Source organism: Oncorhynchus kisutch, linkage group LG1, assembly GCF_002021735.2.
Source record: "Oncorhynchus kisutch isolate 150728-3 linkage group LG1, Okis_V2, whole genome shotgun sequence".
Lineage (NCBI taxonomy): Eukaryota > Metazoa > Chordata > Actinopteri > Salmoniformes > Salmonidae > Oncorhynchus > Oncorhynchus kisutch.
The window spans coordinates 20,063,806-20,088,114 of record NC_034174.2 but is presented as its reverse complement, the minus strand read 5'-3'; the positions used below and the strand labels follow the sequence as shown (position 1 = coordinate 20,088,114).

Sequence of the window (24,309 nt, the reverse complement as noted above, 5' to 3'; positions counted from 1 at the left end):
CTTCCACAAGCTTCCCACAATAAGTTGGGTGAATTTTGGCCCCTTCCTCCTGACAGTGCTGGTGTAACTGAGTCAGGTTTGTAGGCCTCCTTGCTCGCACACGCTTTTTCAGTTCTGCCCACAAATTTTCTATAGGATTGAGGTCAGGGCGTTGTGATGGCCACTCCAATACCTTGACTTTGTTGTCCTTAAGCCATTTTGCCACAACTTTGGAAGTATGCTTGGGGGTCATTGTCCATTTGGAAGACCCATTTGCGACTAAGCTTTAAGTTCCTGACTGATGTCTTGAGATGTTGCTTCAATATATCCACATAATCCATCCTCATGACGCCATCTAATTTTGTAAAGTGCACCAGTCCCTTCTGCAGCAAAGCAACCCCACAACATGATGCTGCCACCCTGTGCTTCACGGTTGGGTTGGTGTTCTTCGGCTTGCAAGCCTCCCCCCTTTTCCTCCAAACATAATGATGGTCATTATGGCCAAACAAATCTATTTTTGTGTCATCAGACCAGAGGACATTTCTCCAAAAAGTACGATCTTTGTCCCCATGTGTAGTTGCAAACCGTAGTCCGGCTTCTTTATGACGGTTTTGGAGCAGTGGCTTCTTCCTTGCTGAGCGGCCATTCAGGTTATGTCGATATAGGACTCGTTTTACTGTGGATATAGATACTTTTGTACCTGTTTCCTCCAACATCTTCACCTTTGCTGTTGTTCTGGGATTGATTAGCACCTTTCTCACCAAACTGCGTTCATCTCTAGGTGACAGAATGCGTCTACTACTTGAGTGGTATGACGGCTGTGTGGTCCCATGGTGTTTATACTTGCGTACTATTGTTTGTACAGATGAACGTGGTACCTTCAGGCGTTTGGAAATTGCTCCCAAGGATGAACCAGACTTGTGGAGGTCTACAATTATTTTTCTTGGCTGATTTCTTTAGATTTTCCCATGATGTCAAGCAAAGAGACACTGAGTTTGAAGGTAGGCCTAGAAATACATCCACAGGTACACCTCCAATTGACTCAAAGTATGTCAATTAGCCTATCAGAAGCTTCTAAAGCCATGCCATCATTTTCTGGAATTTTCCAAGCTGTTTAAAGGCACAGTCAATTTAGTGAATGTAAACTTCTGACCCACTGGAATTGTGATACAGTGAATCTTATCTGATGACACAGATAAGTGAAATAATCTGTTGGTAAACAATTGTTTGGAAAACTACTTATGTCATGCACAAAGTAGATGTACTAACCGACTTGCCAAAACTGTAGTTTGTTAACAAGACATTTGTGGAGTGGTTGAAAAACGAGATTTAATGACTCCAACCTAAGTGTTTGTAAACTTCCGACTTCACCTGTAAATTACATAGTGAAAAGAAGGATGCCTTTATAGATTAAAAACATTCTTAAACATGCATCCTGTTGCAACAAGGCACTAAAGAAATACTGCAAAACATTTGGCAAGCAATAAATTTTTTGTCCTGAATCAAAGTGTTATGTTTTGGCTAAATCTAATACATTACCGAGTACCACTCTACATATTTTCAAGCATAGCGGTGGCTGCATCATGTTATGGGTATGCTTGTAACTGTTAAGGACTGGATAGTGTTTCAGGGTAACAAAATAAATGGAATGGAGCTAAGCACAGGCCAAATCCTAGAGGAAAACATGATTCAGTCTGCTTTCCACCAGTCACTTGGAGAGGAATTCACCTTTAAGCAGGACAATAACCTAAAACACAAGGCCAAATCTACACTGGAGTTGCTTACCAAGAAGACAGTGAATGTTGCTGAGTGGCCAAATTACATTTTTGACTTAAATCTACTTGAAAATCTATGGCAAGGCCTGAAGATGGTTGTCTAGCAATGATCAACTACCAACTTGACAGAGCTTGAAGAATTTTGAAAATAATTATGGGCAAATGTTGCACAATCCAGGTGTTGTAAAGCTCCGAGAGACTTACTCAGAAAGACTCAAAGCTGTAATCGCTGCCAAAGGAGCTTCTACAAAGAGGTGTAAATACTTATGTAAATTTGTTATTTAATTTTAAATAAATTTGCAAAGTTCTCTAAAAACATGTTTTCACTTTGTCATTAAGGGATATTGTGTGTAGATGGGTGGGACAAATAAATAATTTAATCCATTTTGAATTCAGGCTGTAACACAACAAAATGTGGAATAAGTCAAGGGGTATGAATACTTTCTGAAGGCCAAGTATTTCGGTGAAACAATATACCGGTTTGGCTCTATGTGTGTGTCCACCTTCTCTGGCTGTATTCTTGGCCTGGTTGCATAATGGCCTGTTAGGATAACAGGCTTACTTCTACCACACTCACTCTTAATGACTGGCACCTAAAGCCCAGCTTGGCTGCCTTTGTCCTGGCGAGGGTGCTGCCAATGGTAGCCAGCAGGCATGACATAATGCCGACTGACACTACGGGGGGACACCTTGTCTTATGTGGCGCTGGTGACAGAAACAACCACACTATTGTTATTTTAGCCAACACATGATGCAGTCAGGAGGTGAAAAGGAAGGAACACACCAGATGTGAATATAGAAGTATATGCAGTACTATGGACAGGACCTGACTATTCCCACGTAGTTGGCAGTAGCCCTCTGAAAGATCAAATTACTTCATGGGAAAATATGCCTTCCAGATGATGGTGTGTTTATGGTGTGTGGGTGGATGGATGGTTATGCAACATCTGGCTTCTCTTTTCAGCTGGAAGATATGACTAAATCACGGCATGTTGCAACATCTTCTGGATATCCTGATCCAGTCTGTAGCGCTGCAGTCTGCCCCATCACCATGGTTTCCTGCTTCAAACCATACCGGGACTTTCCTGACTATCATTAGCTAGTGTTAACAAACTGTGCTACCTCCTACAACACACACACACGCACACAAAGGTGCGCACACACAGGCGCGCACACACGCAATGGTAGACGGTGAGATATTTTTTCATTCGAAAAATATGAATCACTTTGAAAACAAAAGAGCCAAAATTGCACTGAGTTCAGCTGTCCTGCAAACTCACTATTCAGATCAAAGAGCAAACAATCGGCCATCCTTTAGCTATCCTAAAATTGGCCTGAAATTATAATCTCTGAATTGTAAATGCTGCTCCTGGGTTTCTTAGACTAACTAGGCTGTGTGATTAGACACCCCCAAAGGCCCTCCTCTGTCGCTGCTCAGAAATCTGAAGCCTATGAAATGCCCTAATCCTGTCTACGAAGGGACTGAGCCCAGAGCCCCTGCCAGACAGGAAAGGTGTGAAGAGCAGCCGCATCAACAGCAGTTTCATATGTCATGGTGGGTCCCCCGACCAGTCAACACAACGTGACTGTCAGCAGCAGCAGTCTGTAACATGGACGCTACAGGAGGAAGCAGAGCCCCACACATGGCCACCTCTTGCCCTGACGAGACAGATTTGTATCAAGCATCACACCCGTGCTATTTAGACCAGGTTGATTGAAGATGCGACGAAAGGCAGATCATAGAATGTAATGCATGTGTGGAGGGGAGTGATATTTGTCTATGTACCTGGGCACCAGGGAGTCACCTCCTCTCAGGGTGGTTGGGTCCAGCTCAAAGATCGAGGAGATGTCCATGCCATCAGGGACAGACACCAGTTGGTACATGACTCTCTCTTGAGGGGTTCGCAGACGCGCTCGCAGGGCTTCATGATCCGAGTCCAACTGCAGGTACAGTAGGGAGAGGACGCTGTCAGTTTATGGAGCTTCATACTAAAATCCCGACTCAGCAATTCAGTTCATAATTTCAATGCAGTGATATTACTGTATGTGACTGTGTGTAACAGATGAGGCTGAGAGCATGAAGATGTTGCACACGTTTCCTCCAATCTGTTTATAGTTTGACTTATGCATGGCAACAATAGCTTAATCAATGCTATATCAGTGGATCACATTAAGATGATAAAGCATTGCAACATTGTTTGGATTACCACAGTCGTAAAATACATTTTCTAATTTACAGCTTTACAGTAAGAAGAGAGAAATCATCATCGGGAATAATTGACCAAACTTCATCCAGCTTCCTCCAAGACAAATACACCCACCCAAACATCTTTCCTTTTCTGTACTCATCAGTACCAATCAGATGAAAACTGAGCATGAGGTTATATTGAGATTGAAGTCATGCCAATTCAGAGACATTTTCCACTTTTAGAAGAGATAATGTGTGGTTGACTCATCCTGTCAAGTTTACGGATCGAAAAGCTAAGTCAATTCGTGATGTATTTAGCCTCATATGATCATATTTTATCATCTGTAAGCTGTAAATTCAGTGACGGAAACAAATCGTGGAAAGCAGCAGTGGCAACCCATCATTCATCTCAGGGAGAGGAGAGGGGCAGAGCCCCACCTGTTTTGAGCCCAACATTTCTAGCATATCACATATCAGTTTGCAAACAATGTAAAAAAATAAATATAAATATCATTGAGTTAATAAAGCCACATACAAACATGGTCTCTTTTTGGTTTTATTGCGTAAGGCAGCTCCAATATGTAGGTGTTTCAGCCATTGGACATTACACAACAAGTTGAAAATCGCAAATTCAACAATGAGTGGTTTGGAAGGAATCAGTGACAGTGGCTGTGTGGTCCCAAACTTTCAACATTGGCCATGCTGTCAATTAAGCATGATTTGTGCCGCGCTCAAAACAACTGTTAACTCGGAACTGTGAAAACTTGACTTCAGTGAGTTCAAGACAGCTGGGAAGTCGGGATTGATGTGAGCTCCGACTGGGGAAATATGTTTCGAACGGTCATCCAACTCAGAACTGTAAATTCGGACTCTTTCTAGAGCTACAACCACAAGCTCAATGACATCATCATGATTCTACCTTGTTTTTTTCCCAGAGTTCCCAGTTGTTTTGAAAGCACCATAAATCCAGAGAATGCCAGACTTTGGATGACAAAATTTGCCCACGAAGGACCGTCCTGCCCCCTTCCTGTTCAAGTGAGCACAGCACAACAAGGTGAGTCCAAACATTTATTGTATACTGCTGCATAAATGATGTAATATGCCAGGGGGATATATATACTGTAGCTAAGAAAATAATACTATGTGTATGTTGTGTAGTAAGATGTTAGTAGCCTTTGTGCCTCACCCTAATAATTTGCTCCATTTACCCTTTATCCGTCCTAGCTCATTAATGGCTTAATCGAATTACGGATTGCTTCTTATCCGCTTGTCGTCCCTTATGCCATAGTTTGTACATCTCAATTGTCATTAGAAACCACATTTATTTAAACAAGTCAGCCAAATAAGCTATGCTTTTATAAAGGCAGTAAATGAGGCTGAATCAACTGTTTCGCTGCCAGACAAGGCTCCGCTGATAGCCAGGTGTAGCTGTGGTAAGGTGTTGGGACTGCTGTTGGGACAGCTTTATGTAGGCCCTAACAGTTTGTGGGCACCGTTTGTCACCGTTATAGTGCAATTAATGTATTGTTTAATGTTGTGTTGTTTAGTTTTTTGGCCCCACCAAGATTTACATGCTAAAATCGCCACTGGAAAGCAGACCCTGGATTCCACCCCAGAAAATAATATTCTTTGGCATATTCCTTCCATATATACACTGTATAATGACTTCATCCACAGTAATATGGTGTTATACTGCCATCTATATGTGAGCTCTAGTACCATATACAGATCATCTAAATATATGGTGTGCTTACATGCTGTGGTGCTCTCCCACAACTACCACAACTGCCAATGATACAAAAAGAAACTCTCCTTTTAGAAGATACAGAAATAGCTTCAAATGATAGATGGTAATAGAGAATGTTGAATAAAAGAAAAACCTGCACTCACTGAACTATTCTTTACATTAAAAATGTTTTGCAGCAGAGATCAGAACAAACGGACAGGTTTTGGCCTCAGCTTTCGACCCCATATAGAGAATTGTTTTCATAATAACCACTCAAACACACTACACACAAACAGTAGCCTGAATTGGGGGACACTAATTTAGCTAAGTTAGTTCTCTTCAAGAGGGTGAGTTGATTATTAAAACATGGTTAAAGAGTCCCTCAACTCATCAGTGAAGTATTTGAGAGGATGAAACACAAGGACAGGCACAGTACCTGGAAGTTAAAGGGAACAAAATCCACCACCTGGAGAGGAAACAAGATCCACCACAAATCAGCAGCAGTAGGTAGGGCAAGACAGCAAACACAACATAGACATGAAACACAGATATAGAGCTGTCTCTGGTTGACTTACTGAGGATCGGGGCTCAGGACATTCTTCCACATAGTCAGGATTCACCTGAAAATAGATCAAGAACCAGAATAGGATACTTAACTCCAACATGTGAGGAAGCAAGAGGTAATACATAGTCATCTTATAAATTACTATAAAGTCAATCCAACTTAAACTTAATCAAGCCCTGTCGTTAAGACTTTCAGATCGCATAATGAAGTACTGCAAAATGATTGTGTGCATTATACTCCCAGGTATAAATCAAATGATCGCTGCAAGTGGTTGGCTGGTAGACTACCATGTAATATGCCTACTGTCACTGTAAGGGGACTCACCTCAGCAGCCAAGTAAGACCCTGTGGCAAGGTGTTTGAACCTAAACAGGCTGTTCCAGTAGCCAGCCCCGCCCCGACACGGGTCATGGTGGACCACCTGACAGAAGAATGCAACACCTGACAGCATGAGGACAACGTCTGGACTGATAACATACAAGTAAAAACACATTGTAAGATGCAGGACAACCCACATAGTTTCACCTGGTTCTCTCTGTTCCAGGCCTTAAGCTTTGGAACAGTCTACAGAATGTCATGGCAATGCAAGGCTTCCACAATCAAAGGTTGTGTGTAACCATGTCAATAAATATCACTGTATGTGTGATTCACAAGCTGCTGGTGGCACCTTAATTGGGGAGGATTGGCTCATAGTAATGGCTGGAACGGAATGGGATCGAACCCATTAAAAACATGATTTTCTTGTGTTTGATACCATTCCATTCACGCCATTCTAGCCATTATCATGAGCCATTGTGTAACATGACTCAGACCATGTATCTACTATCTACTTGTTCTATGCTCACCTCCACTTCCCACAATGCCTTGCTGCTAGTGGCTGAGGTGGCGGACTGGCGTCCTGTAGTCCTGAGAAATACATACTCCTTCTTTTTGAAGTCGTCACATGTCAGGAACTTCTCCTGCTCTGCATGGAACAGCCGAACGACGTCACCCTGGCAACACAAACATAGACACCAGTCAGTATCATGGAGAAGAAGAGCCAGCTAACCTATTTAATGTGTTATTGTGTCTAATACATTTGATCAACTATCAGAGTACCTACCCCTTTAAGAATAATCTCCTTGTTGTCGCTCCATTTCATAAACAAAACTACTTTCCAACTTGTGTTGCAGTTTACGGAGTTCACCTGAAAACCAAGAGGATGAGTCAGGAAAGGCTAAGGTAAAGACATTTATTCACATAATTAAGTTTGGCTTAAAAAAGTGACAAAAACAAATGAGCCTGGGAGTCTGCTGGGTTTGTAAGGAGGAGCACAGAAATGATATAGTCTTTAACATAGAGTCAATTATCTTAATGGCGGTTGAGCCTTAAGAGTGGATTAAGGACCATCACTTAATGAACTCAAGATAATACTGCCGATGATTAGTATATATGAAACAAGCATAAGAGAGGAGCTAGTTGTACAGTGAATATGTTTCCTCATCTTTGAGAGGACATGAGATTTAAGAATAAGGCACACTTCTCAACATGGTTAAAACCTGCACTACTTGTGATTTGTGGAAGTGAAATGTGCAGGCACACTATGGTTTACATAACAATGGAGAATATGGTTTCTGTTACAAACGCAGTCTCCACCCAGGAGACATAGAAGCATGTATTCTACCTCATTGCATCCTGGGTTGTCTACCAGCTGATGGCTGCTGGCATGAAGGGGCTGTCCAGCGTTCACAGGGTTAAGGACCACCTTGTCTCCAATCACCACCTAGACATACAGGGGAGCAATCAAATAGCATTATTATACACACAGAGATACATGATAAACTACACACGTTCACACACAGCCACACACCGAAACACACAGCTGTCCACACTTACTGTACAGAAACCCTCAGAGACACAGCAAACAGAGAGGCAGTGTGATTGTCTTTATCAGACCCACCAGCCAGTAGAAAACCACAAGTAACACTTGTACAACCACTAGTGTCCTCCAGAGCGTGCTATCTGCTCATCTACAGAGGCCCCAGGATAGCTGTTACGCATGACAGCCCAGAGACACACACAGGGAAAGAAAGTAAGGGGTCAGTCCAGTTTAGAGTGCCCTTCAAGATAAACAGAACCTCTCAACTTTTGGCATCAGTTGATTGCATAATATGAGAGAAAAGCTGTGGTATCATAATAGCAAGGTGAAGTCCTGCTGCTGCACAGGATGTACTGCCAAACGGGTCTGAGCACTGCATAATGAATTCCTTTTAACATCCTTTCTCCTAATGTTTCCCTAAAGTCTCTGTCCTCAATGTTGTTATAGCTAGTTACTGGTGCTATGTAACACCAGGCAAATATGATAACACATTGTTCGACTTGTTCCCATCAGACCATGTTGGCTACCAAGTACTCGGTGGCCACACTGGACCTCTCATCAGCACAGGAATAATTCAGCCTGAAAAACCCTAATGACTAAAGCTAATGATGATGACCTATAGTAGACTACTTGCAATTAAACCGGTACAAACCCTAAGGCCAACACAATGTCAAAATAGGAAATTATGTATTAATTTAATCTTACAACTTTGTCAATTCTCTGCACCACGGCTTTGATTTATAAAGCAGGTAAACTTCAGCGGCATCAAGCGTCAGAGAAGTGCTGTCCTAGAGACCCCTTTGTTAATGATCTTTGCTGTGGTCACTGACGAACGGAGCTTTAAGAATCTCAGTGTGTTTTAAGAATCTCAGGGTGTTTTAATGAATCTCATGGTGTTTTGATGAGTCTCATGGTGTTTTAATTCATCTGTTTTAAGAATCTCAGGGTGTATACCAGGAGCTTTCGAATCTTGCATGCCAGACTGTTAGGCTGTTACACCCTGACCTTAGTATTCTTTGTTTTCTTTGTTATTTTGGTTAGGTCAGGGTGTGACATGGGTGATGTATGTGTTTTTGCCTTTTCTAGGTGTTTTGTATGTTTATGGGTGTGGCTCCGATCTAGGTGTTTTTGTAAGTCTATGGTTGCCTAGATTGGTTCTCAATTAGAGGCAGCTGTCTATCGTTGTCTCTGATTGGGAACCATATTTAGGCAGCCATATTCTTTGGGTATTTTGTGGGTGATTGTTCCTGTTACCAGTGTTCCCTTTACGGGACTGGTTCGTCTTCGTTGATTTTTGTCGGTTTATTGTTTTGTTCGTTGTTTAAGTATTCCATTAAATTATGGATTATCAGATTCCCTCTGGAACGGGGCACAAGACAAGGGTGCTCGCTGTCCCCGCTGCTCTACTTGTTGGGGGCGGAGGCTCTGGCAGAGCTGATAAGGAGCAATCCAAGTATTATGGGTGTTTCTGCAGGCGGCCTGCAGCACAAGATTTCGCTTTACGCGGATGATGTCTTGCTCTACATATCCAACCCTGAGAAATCCCTCCCTCTCATTTTAGACACAATTGCTCAGTATGGCAAGTTTTCAGGTTATAAGATCAATTTGAACAAATCCACTGTCTGCCCTCTCAATATTACACTCACCAGCTCTATGAAGACACTTTGTCCTTTCCAATGGAAAACACAGGGGTTTCAATACCTCGGGATCTTCATAACACCAGATCTGAATAGCCTTTTTAAGGAAAATTATCTTCCACTCCTGGACCAAATCAAGAACGATCACCAAACCTGGATCTCCCTCCCAATTAGCTTAGTAGGAAGAATTAATGTAATCCGTATGAACGTCCTCCCTAGACTGAACTACTTATTTCAGATGCTCCCATGCCATCTCCCAGTTTCCTTCTTCAAAACAACTAACCAAAGCATCACCAAATTTATATGGGGCAATAAAAAACCTAGGATCAAGTTTTCCACTCTATCGAAACCTGAATCTAAGGGTGGTCTTGCCCTTCCCTCCCTTCAATTGTACTACTGGTCTGCCCAAATCCGCAACATGCTAACATGGATCACAAACAGACAAGAGTCAACGTGGATTCAGATAGAAGCCCAATCTTGTGGTTCATTGCCCTTAAGCTCAATTATATTCATTAATAACTTTAGTGAAGTGGGCAACATAGCCAAAACCTTTGTGATTTACAGCACCCTACTAGCGTGGAGGGACTGTAAGAAATACCTGGGCATTTCCTCCCAAATATGTTCTCACTCGCCTATAGTAGGCAACCCAGACTTGCCAAAAGCCCTGAGGGATGCCAACTTTAATCTTTGGCATACTCTAGGAATCAGGACCTTTTCAGACCTATTTCATCAGAAAACCACTACACTGAAATCCTTTCAAGAGCTCTGCAGTGAATTCGATGTGCCAAGATCCCATTTTTTCAAATATCTTCAAATTAGACATGTAATTTCCTCATTTACCTCCAAGAGGAGGTTTAGAACTCAGTTGAATGAAGTTGAAACCCTTCTTGTCACAGCACAATCCATTAAAGGCAAAATATCTTACATCTATAGACTCCTTTCTCGGAAAGGAAGCTCCTCCTTTACTCCTTTGAAAATAATCTAGGAAAAGGACCTTGGTCTGACTATCAGTGATGAGTTATGGGCGGAGGTTTGCGACAGGGTATACTGCTCCTCTACCAGTGTAAAAATGAAAGAATCTAATTACAAATTTTTTTACAAATTGTATTATACTCCTTTGAGACTCCATAGAATGAAAACAGATACAGTGCCTTGCGAAAGTATTCGGCCCCCTTGAACTTTGCGACCTTTTGCCACATTTCAGGCTTCAAACATAAAGATATAAAACTGTATTTTTTTGTGAAGAATCAACAAGAAGTGGGACACAATCATGAAGTGGAACGACATTTATTGGATATTTCAAACTTTTTTATCAAATCAAAAACTGAAAAATTGGGCGTGCAAAATTATTCAGCCCCCTTAAGTTAATACTTTGTAGCGCCACCTTTTGCTGCGATTACAGCTGTAAGTCGCTTGGGGTATGTCTCTATCAGTTTTGCACATCGAGAGACTGAAATTTTTTCCCATTCCTCCTTGCAAAACAGCTCGAGCTCAGTGAGGTTGGATGGAGAGCATTTGTGAACAGCAGTTTTCAGTTCTTTCAGATCTGGACTTTGACTTGGCCATTCTAACACCTGGATATGTTTATTTTTGAACCATTCCATTGTAGATTTTGCTTTATGTTTTGGATCATTGTCTTGTTGGAAGACAAATCTCCGTCCCAGTCTCAGGTCTTTTGCAGACTCCATCAGGTTTTCTTCCAGAATGGTCCTGTATTTGGCTCCATCCATCTTCCCATCAATTTTAACCATCTTCCCTGTCCCTGCTGAAGAAAAGCAGGCCCAAACCATGATGCTGCCACCACCATGTTTGACAGTGGGGATGATGTGTTCAGGGTGATGAGGTGTGTTGCTTTTACGCCAAACATAACGTTTTGCATTGTTGCCAAAAAGTTCAATTTTGGTTTCATCTGACCAGAGCACCTTCTTCCACATGTTTGGTGTGTCTCCCAGGTGGCTTGTGGCAAACTTTAAACAACACTTTTTATGGATATCTTTAAGAAATGGCTTTCTTCTTGCCACTCTTCCATAAAGGCCAGATTTGTGCAATATACGACTGATTGTTGTCCTATGGACAGAGTCTCCCACCTCAGCTGTAGATCTCTGCAGTTCATCCAGAGTGATCATGGGCCTCTTGGCTGCATCTCTGATCAGTCTTCTCCTTGTATGAGCTGAAAGTTAAGAGGGACGGCCAGGTCTTGGTAGATTTGCAGTGGTCTGATACTCCTTCCATTTCAATATTATCGCTTGCACAGTGCTCCTTGGGATGTTTAAAGCTTGGGAAATATTTTGTATCCAAATCCGGCTTTAAACTTCTTCACAACAGTATCTCGGACCTGCCTGGTGTGTTCCTTGTTCTTCATGATGCTCTCTGCGCTTTTAACGGACCTCTGAGACTATCACAGTGCAGGTGCATTTATACGGAGACTTGATTACACACAGGTGGATTGTATTTATCATCATTAGTCATTTAGGTCAACATTGGATCATTCAGAGATCCTCACTGAACTTCTGGAGAGAGTTTGCTGCACTGAAAGTAAAGGGGCCGAATAATTTTGCACGCCCAATTTTTCAGTTTTTGATTTGTTAAAAAAGTTTGAAATATCCAATAAATGTTGTTCCACTTCATGATTGTGCCCCACTTGTTGTTGATTCTTCACAAAAAATACAGTTTTATATCTTTATGTTTGAAGCCTGAAATGTGGCAAAAGGCCGCAAAGTTCAAGGGGGCCGAATACTTTCGCAAGGCACTGTATGTCTCCTAACTGTAAAAGATGTACCTCTGAAAGTGGAACCTATATGCATGTATTTTGGAGCTGTAGAGAGATTGCCAGATTCTGCTGCACAGAAAATACTAGAGGTACAGTTTGATATGACCCCGTGTATCTATCTTCTTAATGCCCAGCAGGACTTTGTTCTTGATCCTGACAGAGAAAATTTGCTTATGACTATTACATACTTTGCTAAGAAATGTATTCTTCTATTGTGGGCCTCAAATACCCCTCCTACATTTAAAATGTGGATTGACCAGATTGTTGACTTTCTTCCTCTTGAAAAGCTCACTTATGACCTCCACAAGAGACAGCCCAAGTTTGATAGACTCTGGTCTCCACTATTCAACTATATTTCAAACTGGACAGAGTGAACGGGGTGACTAGGGAAATGCGCAGATACATGTTGTGTAAGGTACTGTAAAACCTAAAAACGAATTATTGGCCCGCCGTCTCAGCGAATGCTTGAAATAGCTGATAAGAACCTTGATAGTGCTGCTGCAAGTGGTATGTTTTTTTGTGTGTTTTTATTTTAATTTAGTTTTTGAGTACGTGTGCGTATGTGTGTGTGTGTGTATATATGTATGTATATGTGTGTATGTATGTATGTATGTATGTACGTACATTCATTTTAATTTTATTTTAATTTTTTCTAATGTATTATTTTTTTTTTACTTTTTCTTTTTTTAAAGCCTGTCACATCTGTGAATGTGGAATGTGTTTTTAAAGCCTGTCACATCTGTGAATGTGGAGTGTGTTTTTAAAGCCTGTCACATCTGTGAATGTGGAATGTGTTTTTAAAGCCTGTCACATCTGTGAATGTGGAATGTGTTTTTAAAGCCTGTCACATCTGTGAATGTGGAATGTGTTTTTAAAGCCTGTCACATCTGTGAATGTGGAATGTGTTTTTAAAGCCTGTCACATCTGTGAATGTGGAATGTGTTTTAAAGCCTGTCACATCTGTGAATGTGGAATGTGTTTTTAAAGCCTGTCACATCTGTGAATGTGGAATGTGTTTTTAAAGCCTGTCACATCTGTGAATGTGGAATGTGTTTTTAAAGCCTGTCACATCTGTGAATGTGGAATGTGTTTTAAAGCCTGTCACATCTGTGAATGTGGAATGTGTTTTTAAAGCCTGTCACATCTGTGAATGTGGAATGTGTTTTTAAAGCCTGTCACATCTGTGAATGTGGAATGTGTTTTTAAAGCCTGTCACATCTGTGAATGTGGAATGTGTTTTTAAAGCCTGTCACATCTGTGAATGTGGAATGTGTTTTTAAAGCCTGTCACATCTGTGAATGTGGAATGTGTTTTTAAAGCCTGTCACATCTGTGAATGTGGAATGTGTTTTAAAGCCTGTCACATCTGTGAATGTGGAATGTGTTTTTAAAGCCTGTCACATCTGTGAATGTGGAGTGTGTTTTTAAAGCCTGTCACATCTGTGAATGTGGAATGTGTTTTTAAAGCCTGTCACATCTGTGAATGTGGAATGTGTTTTTAAAGCCTGTCACATCTGTGAATGTGGAATGTGTTTTTAAAGCCTGTCACATCTGTGAATGTGGAATGTGTTTTTAAAGCCTGTCACATCTGTGAATGTGGAATGTGTTTTTAAAGCCTGTCACATCTGTGAATGTGGAATGTGTTTTTAAAGCCTGTCACATCTGTGAATGTGGAATGTGTTTTAAAGCCTGTCACATCTGTGAATGTGGAATGTGTTTTTAAAGCCTGTCACATCTGTGAATGTGGAATGTGTTTTTAAAGCCTGTCACATCTGTGAATGTGGAATGTGTTTTTAAAGCCTGTCACATCTGTGAATGTGGAATGTGTTTTTAAAGCCTGTCACATCTGTGAATGTGGAATGTGTTTTTAAAGCCTGTCACATCTGTGAATGTGGAATGTGTTTTTAAAGCCTGTCACATCTGTGAATGTGGAATGTGTTTTTAAAGCCTGTCACATCTGTGAATGTGGAATGTGTTTTTAAAGCCTGTCACATCTGTGAATGTGGAATGTGTTTTTAAAGCCTGTCACATCTGTGAATGTGGAATGTGTTTTGTTGGTTGATTGAAAAACAAGAAAACTTTCAACTTTAAATTGAAAAAAAAAAGATGGATTATCATCACGCTGCATTTTGGTCCTCCTCTCTTTCACCCGAAGACAGTTGTTACATAGGCTCTTAATCACTCTCTACCTACATGTCTATGGACATATACAACTGGAACCAGCTACCCTGAATTACTAAATGCTAGACAACCTATTAACAAATTGAAACATTACCAATAACTAAGAATCACAAAAACGAGCATCGCATCTTGATCTTCAGTGGAAAGGCTGTTGTCTGGGCTTCGTTGTTTATCTACAGAGACATGACCAGACTTCCTATCTGACCCACACTAAAGCCAACACTGGGCTGGACACTCACACTGTCTCCCAGGGAGCGTAGTTTGTAGAAGGGCTGGATGTAAAACCAGGAGCCCTCGTTGCCTGCAGAGTCCAGCGTCACCCTCATAGCATTCTTCTCCAACAGGGCAGGGAGACGCTTATTCACCGTCAGGTACTTATTGCTTTTCAAGTGCAACAGCTGGAACAGAGTGGCAAACAACAGACACAGTTGCAAGTGCATGTAAACATAATTTACATTTCCAATTAGAGTTTTATCAAGTTTAAATATTTAATGCTTATAGAAGTCTCTTACTTTGTATATTGGGGTTTAATAGACAGATACTGTTAATGTCATGGTCTGAGTCTATTAAGGAGTATATGTACAGGAAGAGATTGAGTTAGATGTCAAATACTGGCACAGTGGCCATTCCTGAATATCCACAAAAGAATCTGCCATTTGAAAATATCACACTTGAATTCTTTCTGGACCCTTTTCTCCCCCTGGAATTGTTTTTATAATACTCCAAGGTTCAAATATGTTTCTCATGACCTCCTTTGCCCCATAATTTCACCCAAGAAATCAAATCAAGAAATGTTGACTCAACCAGCATCGACCCCTCAAACAAGTATTCAGTGTGATGTCTGGTACTGGGAGACTAGACCTTAACCAACCTTTGTGGTTGTTTGTTTTGAGGGAGAATGCAGGGACTGAAAAAACAAGACAACTGTCGTTTGAAATGTCTCAGACAATTACAGATACATGCGTTTACAATGCATGCTCTCAAGTGCTGCAACCACTTACCACAGTAAGCCTGTGGTAAATATCAAACACTGGCAGAGGAGCTTAGCTGTACCCTACTGCCCTCAAACCTTACCTGTCATCACACCCCTAAAACACATAAACCCAATACACCTACTGTACCACTTCCGCAAATTCAAATCTGTGAGCATGTTCAGGACTAAAGTTCAGGAGACAGCTGCCCTAAAATAGATACAGTATATGTTGGTGTTTTTAGATGACAGATATCACAACTACCAGGGTGTTCGTTCTGGTTGAGGGTCTGTCACTTGAAATCAACTGACACACTTTAGACCCGTTTCCCTGTGGCCTGATGATCTAATTTCTGCATAGGAGACTATCACTGGTCACATGCAGGGGGTGATAAGGCCTGGATGATAATTTGCTGCATTTATGGAAGAGCTGTATTGCCTCTCTGCTCCAGGCTTTCCACTAAGCTTAATGACACTGTTATATTGTGGCTTTACCAAACTCAATCGCCTTGTTACCTTATCACCCCTACTCTTCCTGCTCATACCTGAATGACATTTCCGTACTGGATAACAGTTCCTAGCAGCTTTCGGTTCTCTGATTCATTCTGCTTCTTCTCCAGATCAGCAGCATGCTGAAATATAGGGATAAAACGAGATGTCAGAGAATATAATGGCCACCAATTAAATTTACTGCTCCAAAAACACATTAAGAATAAGAAGCCGTACTTTATGGAATATAGATCTGGGTTTATGTCGTGTTATAAACTTGGAGAGTGTTTCACTTGTAATGATTTGCTCGACCTCAGCAACACGGCAATGCATGCAGTTTACAACCAGCAGGCATAATGAGCCGTGAGATGAGGTACTCACATGGAGTTTGTTGAGGAGCACTGTGTCAGTGGTGCTGTTTCCACCTGGTTTTGCTGCCTTCCAAAACTGTTTCTGTGCAGAGTACCTGTTCATGGGGCACAGCTTGAAAAGGCAGTCTGGAAAGACAGAGAAAACAGGTGAAGATGTATTATCAAGTTCATAACATTCAGTACATGACGTATAAAGCAGTGGAAAGTTGCCAAAAGGGCATGGAAGAGTAATAGGCTGTCAGTATAACAAGGACATGACTAGCTAAATAGATTTAACAGGATGATGGTGATTTTAGACATGTTGATTCTCTTGTAGGTAAACACATTGGCCTGAGCCAATTGGGGATAGTAGAGCTCTTTAGAAATAGCACAGAGCTGATCAGATCTTGAACAGTGTGAGTCCTGACAGAAAACACACTAGTTCCTCCTCCGGTTCCGAGGCTGGCTACCTGCAAAGCACAATGATGGGAGATCTGATTATCTGTGACAGGGGTAAAAATAGCTGCTCTAGACCAGCACCAAGCACACCACAAAAACTTGGCCAACAAACGCCACAGCGTCCAGGGATTAGCTGTCATGGGACGCATGAAGGAAGAGAGGGAAGAGCTGGATGGGTAAGCACAGGAGGAGGAGCCAGACACAGAAAACAGAGCGGTAGAAGAGAGGGCCCGCTATATGAGAGAGGGAGAGGAAGTGGGTTTAGAGAGTGAAGGAGACCAGGTTAGGGGGACAGAATGGGGAGGGTTATATGCAAATGCTACACAGTGGGAAGGAAGGGAATGAACAGTTTCCTTTTTATGAACAGTTGGCAAACTGTGCAGGAAATGGCAGGGTACAGTAGGACGCAACCCAGAGGGCATACACTGAGGAACGGAGACAGGAATCAACATAAAACAGGCGGCCATCGAAATGCTTAAAACAATGCTAGTTTAGATCAAATAAATTGTAGTTTACGCAGGAAGCCCACTGTACTAAATATTGTAAAGACTTATTTCAGAATTTTCACATTACTACGACATGCTTTGGATGATCGTGATTATCAGAGGTTAAAAGATTGAACAGGTCACATTCTTCAAATAACATTGCCTTCTCTCCTTCAATCCATGAGATCACAGCTCTCTGACAAGTGTATAAATACGATCACAGAGAGCAACGAGTCGTCCTAGCAGAGGGTAATATTTCCTCGAGAGACACATCTAACTGTCAGACATGACACCAAAGCAATTACTGTCGCATAGTACCAATTCCAGATCAGAGAGAAAAAAGTGAGGTTTAAAATGCTGGGCATATGCTCCCTAGAAACCAGCTTAACCAGGCTATTAATACTCAACAGGGATTTTAGGACTTAGTCTGCTACACTTTCCCTTTGCTCAGTGCTCAGGCCCACTGAGACATAGCATGGAGTCTCAGTCCTGTTATTGTGACTACTTGGAGGAGTGATGATGAGGCCTGGGAGAGGCTGGAGAGGTGGGGTGAACACAAGTACGCTGCTCCACCCCACATAAACCTTGGAGCACCACGAGGACACCGAGGCCCCTGCAGGTGAAACATGTTCATATCACAGCACCTCCTAGGAGGGTAGTCATGTGTCATCTCGAGATCATCTCCTCAGTAGGCCGTCCTATACTTCAAATGCAATGCCTGTCAAACACAGAGAGAGAACGCGATCCTTTCACTGTGCATGTGAACTGTAACCAGGCTTGTTAGGACTCTCAGAACACCACAAGTGCTCGATTGTTCTACACCAATCTCAAGAGTACTTTCTTCGGAACCACAATAACCCTGGTGCCTTGAATCTGCCATAGATGTCCACAATGGTAGAGCTTCAGTAACAGTAGAAACTGCTGACATTGCCTGAAACAACAAAGTAGTTCACTACCTACCCGCATAGTATTCACCTCATGGATTCAATGTAGGCTAATCTCTTATGGACAGACTACATAAACATAGCATCCGACCAATTTACGCAAGATTTGAGTTCTGGGTTAACCAAGATTAAATATAGGCTGATGTTTTGCTCTGGTCTAACTGCATGTGTCAGATCTGAACTACAATGCAAGTTGCATGCGCCAGATCTGGTCTGGCGATAAACAAAGTGCTCAGAAGTAGTTTATTTCATATGGTGAAATGACAGCTTAAAAACTTCCGTCAGCACTCCAGCAACAACTTTACTTCAGTGAGTAATGAATTTTGACCCAATTTTATTTAGTGACTGGCTTCAATATACCGAGGGAGCTAGCTCAGTGAAAAAAGTGGTGTAGCTAACGCTAGCTAAAATCGCACAGCTAACTAGTTGCTGCTGAATAAAGCCTTCATATTTCTTCCTTTGGTTTGAAACTTGGTCATCTGATTTTTTTAAACAAGATATCTAGCCATCTTTTCATGTTTTTGTATTGTTTTGCTAGGTAGTTCGTTAATTTCTGTAGCTAGTTAGCTTATTAAATAGCCAGGATGAGCTGCAGCCTGTGAAAAATGACCAAGTGGAGTGATTGCCCCTTCTGACTTACTTCCAGATCATGTCCCCTAATCTTTTGAATGGGTTTCACAATTCTATAATCACATTTGTGAAAAATCTGTCATTTATATGTCCCCAGTCCACCTGGCCATGCTGCTGCTCCAGTTTCAACTTCCACCTGACTGTGCTGCTGCTCCAGTTTCAACTGTTCTGCCTTATTATAATTCGACCATGCTGGTCATTTATGAACATTTGAACATCTTGGCCATGTTCTGTTAGTATTTCCACCCGGCACAGCCAGAAGAGGACTGGCCACCCCACATAGCCTGGTTCCTCTCTAGGTTTCTTCCTAGGTATTGGCCTTTCTAGGGAGTTTTTCCTAGCCACCGTGCTTCTACACCTGCATTGCTTGCTGTTTGGGGTTTTAGGCTGGGTTTCTGTACAGCACTTTGAGATATCAGCTGATGTACGAAGGGCTATATAAATAAATTTGATTTAAGGGGTAGAACGCTGCTTCCTCATCTGAAAGTGTAGTGTGGCAGCTGCCCACTTTGCCCAGGCACTATGGCCTCCTATGCTTACATGTCTTCAAGCCAACGCATAGGCTACATGTCACACAGTCTTGAGCAGGGCTTTGCCTATTATTTTCAAGTCAGTTATAAATTCACAAGAAAATGTTATGCCCCTGTTCTTCTGCGCATTCAAAAAGAGATGTGGTACACCTTGTTAGCTTCCATAAACATGGCTCTCTCATTCCACTGGGCAATGATGATAGATTCTAGAATGATGAGCTCACTCCACAAACACTAGTGCCGTCCGTCTCACAGTAAATCAGTTGAGTATTGATCAATCTCCAGCCAAGCGCAGTGCTTATCCATGAGTGAGTGTGCCTCTCTGTATGTCAGCGATATTAGGCATGATTTGGTTCCAGGAAATCTGCATTGTGTATTCCTGCTGTACTGTTGCATGAACACACTGTGAACTTGTCTTGCTAAAATACAATTAACCATCTGGTCTTGCATCTCATCAAACACCATATTATACAACGGCACAAGACAGGGCCTGGGGGGGGGAAAGACATTTCAAGGGGAAGCAGTTTACCAGTGCAAGACATTGTGGTCTATTTCTGAGAAAGGTGGGAAATAATGTATTTATATTCAGAAGAGATGTTTAGAAAATTAAAAGTTCAAGTAGGTAGCCTAAGTCTGTAATTCAGCCTCAAATTGATCTTTTTCCTAAAAATACACACACAAACAGTACCAGTGAAACATTTGGACACACCAACTAATTCAAGGGGGTTTTCTATATTTCTACTACTTTATACATTGTAGAATAATAGTGAAGACAAAAATATGAAATAACACATATGGAATCACATAGTAACCAAACAAATGAAAATATATTACATTAAAAATCCTACAATGTGATTTTCTGGCATTTTTTTCTCTTGTCTGTCATAGTTGAAGTGTACCTATGATGAAAATTACAGGCCTCTGTCATCTTTTTAAGTGGGAGAACTTGCACAATTGGTGGTTGACTAAATACTTTTTTGCCCCACTGTATATATTTCACATTCTTCAAAGCATCCACCCTTTGCCTCGATGACAGGGTCACGGCCCCTCCCCTGCATTGCAGCGGCGGTTCCTCCTGCAGGTAGAGGGTCGTTAGTGATTGGAGCCACCTGGGCTCAGGGTATTTAAACTGCTTCACTAACCCCTCGTCTCTCTCTCTCTGCTCCTCCAGGTATGATCCTGTTTTGTTTGTTCCTTTGTAGTTTTCACTCAGTCATATTCACGCACCCCTGCAATTTACATACACCCTACATTATTATACTTTCACACCTCATTCCTTTGTTTAAAGTCAATAGTTTTGGCTTATAATAAAGAACATTTTTGATTGGCCTATACCTGTTTGTGTACCCTCATTTTTGTCACAGGCTATGAGCCGGCCTGTGACAAGCTTTGCACTCTTGGCATTCTCTCAACAAGCTTCTTAAGGTAGTCACCTGGAATGCATTTCAACAGGTGTGCCTTTTTAAAAGTCCATCATTACTTTAAGACATGTCAGTCAATACAGAACATTTTAAGAACCTAAATGAAGGATAGATAAATAATTAAAACATACAATTTCAAGAACTTTGAAAGTTTCTTCAAGGCAAAGGGTGACTACTTTGAATAATCTAAAATATATTTTGGTTACTACATAATTCCTTAGTTATTCTACAATGTACAAAATAGTAAAAATAAAGAAAAACCCTGGAATCAGTAGGTGTCCAAACTTTTGACTGGTACTAATATATATATGTTCTTCCTCTGCATATATGTCACCAGTTAAACAGCATGGCCAAATAAGGCACGGAGGTCAGTGGGAAAATCAAATCAAAGTGTATTGGTCGTGTACGCAGATGTTATCGCAGGTGCAGCCAAATGCTTGTGTTTCTAACTTCAACTGGACAGTATATGAATAGAAAATTTGCAGTAGTTCTATAGGATGAGCCATGACTAGAATACAGTATATACACATGTAAAACAGTATGTAAACATTATTAAAGTGACCAACGTTCAATGACTATGTACATACAGTGCCTTTAGAAAGTCTAGACCCCCTTAACTTTCACATTGTTGCATTACAAAGTGCAATTGAATAGATTTAATAGTAATTTGTCATTGATCTACACAAAATCCATAATGTCAAAGTGAAAAGAATTCTACACAATTTTACAAATGAATAAAAATTAAATATCTAAAATGAAGTTAGATAAGTATTCTCCCCCCTTTGTTTATGCAAGCCTAGATGTAAAATTTAACAAATCGCATAATACGTTATATGGACTCTGAAATAATAGGGGTTGACATTTTAATGACTACCCCTTCCTCTGTCCCCCAAACATACAACATCTATGAAAAAAGCTCCCTCAGTCAAGTATTGAATTTCAAGCACAGATTCAACTACAAAAGACCCGGGACCTTTTCAAACACCTCATAAAGAAGAGCAGTGATTGGTAGATGGGTAACAATAACAAATCATACATTGAATATATAGCATGGTTAAGTTAATATTTATGCTGTATTAAACCACCCAGACACAAAGTTGCAGTCGTCCTTCTGAACTGAGCTGCAGGACAGGAAGGAATCTGCTAAGGGGTGTGTCACCATGAGGCCATTGTGGATTTTAAAACAGCTACAGATTTCAGTGGCTGTGATGGGACAAAACTGAGGATAAATCCACACTGTGGGGACTCTACAACAATGATCTAAATCAGGGTTTCCTGAATTCTGTCCTAGGGCCCTCCCTGGGTGCACGTTCTGGTTTTTGCAATAGCACTACACAGCTGATTCAAATAATCAATGCTTGATGAGTTGGTTATTTGAATAAGCCGTGTAGTGCCAGGGCAAAAACCAAAATGTGCATCCAGAGGGGGCCCTATGGCAGAGTTTGAGAAACCCTGACCTGAGTGACAGAGTGAAAAGAAGAATACAAATGTACAGAATACAAATACTCCAAAACATGAATATGTATGCAACAAGGCACGAAAGTAATACTGCAAAAAAAATCAAACAACACATCCCGGAGTAGCTGCCTCATTTGCAAGTATGGTGGTGGCTGCATCATGGAATGGGTATGCTTGACATTGGCAAAGACTGGGGAGTTTTTCAGGATGAAAAAAAAAACAGGATGAGCTAAGTACAGGCAAAATCCAAGAGGAAAATCTGTTTCAGTCTGCTTCACACCAGACAGTGGGAGGGGAATTTATCTTTCAGCAGGATAATAAACTAAAACACAAAGCCAAATATACACTGGAGTTGCTTAACAAGAAGAACATGAGTGTTCCTGAGTGGCCAAGCTACAGTTTTGACTTAAATCTGTTTGAAAATCAAAATGGCAAGACTTGAAAATTGCTCTAACCATAATACCAAACTCCTTGACCGAGCTTGAAGAAAAATAATATATGGGCAAATATTGCACAATACAGGTCTGCAAAGCTCTTATGAGACTAATGTTGAACTGACCTTACCACGGGTGCTTCCTGTTAAGTTTCTGCCTATAGTTGGGGAGTAGCAGAATGGAGGCATGATCTGATTTGCCGAAGGGAGGGCGGGGGAGGGCCTTGTAGCCATCCCGGAAGAGAGAGAAACAATGATCCAAAGTACTTGATGTGCGTGTGTTAATAACATTTGTTTTCCTCAGATTTCCTTTAAAGTCCACAGCTACAATAATTGCGGCCTCGGGATATGCCGTTTCCAGTTTGTACATAGTTTAGTGTAGTTCCTTGAAAGAAGTCACAGTGTAGGCTTGGAGGGGAAATATACACGGCAGTGACGATGACCAAAGAAAATTATCTTGGGAGTTAATGCGGTCTGCATTTGATGGTGAGATATTCCATATCGGGAGTTCCTGTAAGTTAACACAATCACACCATGAGTTGTTAATCATGAAATAACCCCCTCCACCTTTCTTTATCCCAGAGAGTTCCTTCTTCCTGTCTGCGGGATGGACGGAGAACCCCACTGGCTGAATGGACGGGGACAATATATCCGGAGATAGCCATGATTCCGTAAAACAGAGTATGTTACAGTCCCTGGTGTCTGTCAGGAAGGATATCGTCTACCTTATTGTCCAGGGACTGAACATTAGCGAGTAAAATAATCTGAAGTGGTGGATGGTATGCATGCCGTCTGAGTCTGACTAGGGCCCCACTTATTCCTCTTCTCCGGCGCTAGCGTTTTTTATTGCAACCCCCAGGAAGAATAGAGCTGCCTTGGGAAGTTCAAACAAATGACCCATTTTTGTGCAAATTCTGCTTGAGTGACTGCTGATCTAATGTCCAAAAGCTATTTTCTGCTGTAGGTATTGACACAAGAAACATTGAGCAAATAATGAAAACAAATAATGAATACAAAATACTTCAAAGTTGGCTAGGAGCTAGAAACGGGGCAACCGTGTCTGTCAGTGCCATCTTAAAAAGGAGTTGGAGTCTACCAATACTATTTAAGGCCTACCCCCTCAGACAAACTCTAACTCCTCTGACCTATAACATCCCAATAAACCATCAGTCCAGATAGTTGCAGCAATGGGAGTGACTGAAGTTAAGGTTCCAAGACTAGATGATTAAATAGATTCTTGTCCAGTAGTGTGCATGTCTAATGTGGCTATTTGGGGAACTGAAACAACAGCCGTGCAAAAAAAAACTGCTCACCATTTTGACAATTGCATGCCATTGAGCAGAAACAATTGTGGCTAAAGACATTTTACGTAGGCCTGTTTTCTCAGTCCAAAAAGAGAATGAAAAGGAACATGAAGATAGTAAGGTACCCTGCTGCTTTAGTAGCTATTGATTCCTCTTCTC

The 24,309-nt window shown here is 41.4% G+C and overlaps 1 protein-coding gene across 11 annotated transcripts in view; it reads right to left on the bottom strand.

The window, feature by feature from the left end:
- LOC109898016 (inositol 1,4,5-trisphosphate receptor type 1) overlaps positions 1-24,309 on the bottom strand; it is a 153,153-nt gene that overhangs the window by 108,654 nt on the left and 20,190 nt on the right. For 7 of the 11 annotated variants that reach the window (XM_031794207.1, XM_020492749.2, XM_031794389.1 and 4 more), the window contains exons 4-13: positions 16,518-16,633; positions 16,193-16,279; positions 14,917-15,075; positions 7,896-7,994; positions 7,335-7,418; positions 7,078-7,224; positions 6,558-6,653; positions 6,244-6,288; positions 6,105-6,134; positions 3,541-3,695 (exon numbers count right to left, since the gene is read on the bottom strand). In XM_031794207.1, coding sequence (XP_031650067.1) covers positions 3,541-3,695; positions 6,105-6,134; positions 6,244-6,288; positions 6,558-6,653; positions 7,078-7,224; positions 7,335-7,418; positions 7,896-7,994; positions 14,917-15,075; positions 16,193-16,279; positions 16,518-16,633 — 1,018 coding nt within the window. The remainder of the gene's footprint in view (positions 1-3,540; positions 3,696-6,104; positions 6,135-6,243; positions 6,289-6,557; positions 6,654-7,077; positions 7,225-7,334; positions 7,419-7,895; positions 7,995-14,916; positions 15,076-16,192; positions 16,280-16,517; positions 16,634-24,309) is intronic. The other 4 variants (XM_031794613.1, XM_031794320.1, XM_031794486.1 and 1 more) reach the window with 1 other exon arrangement.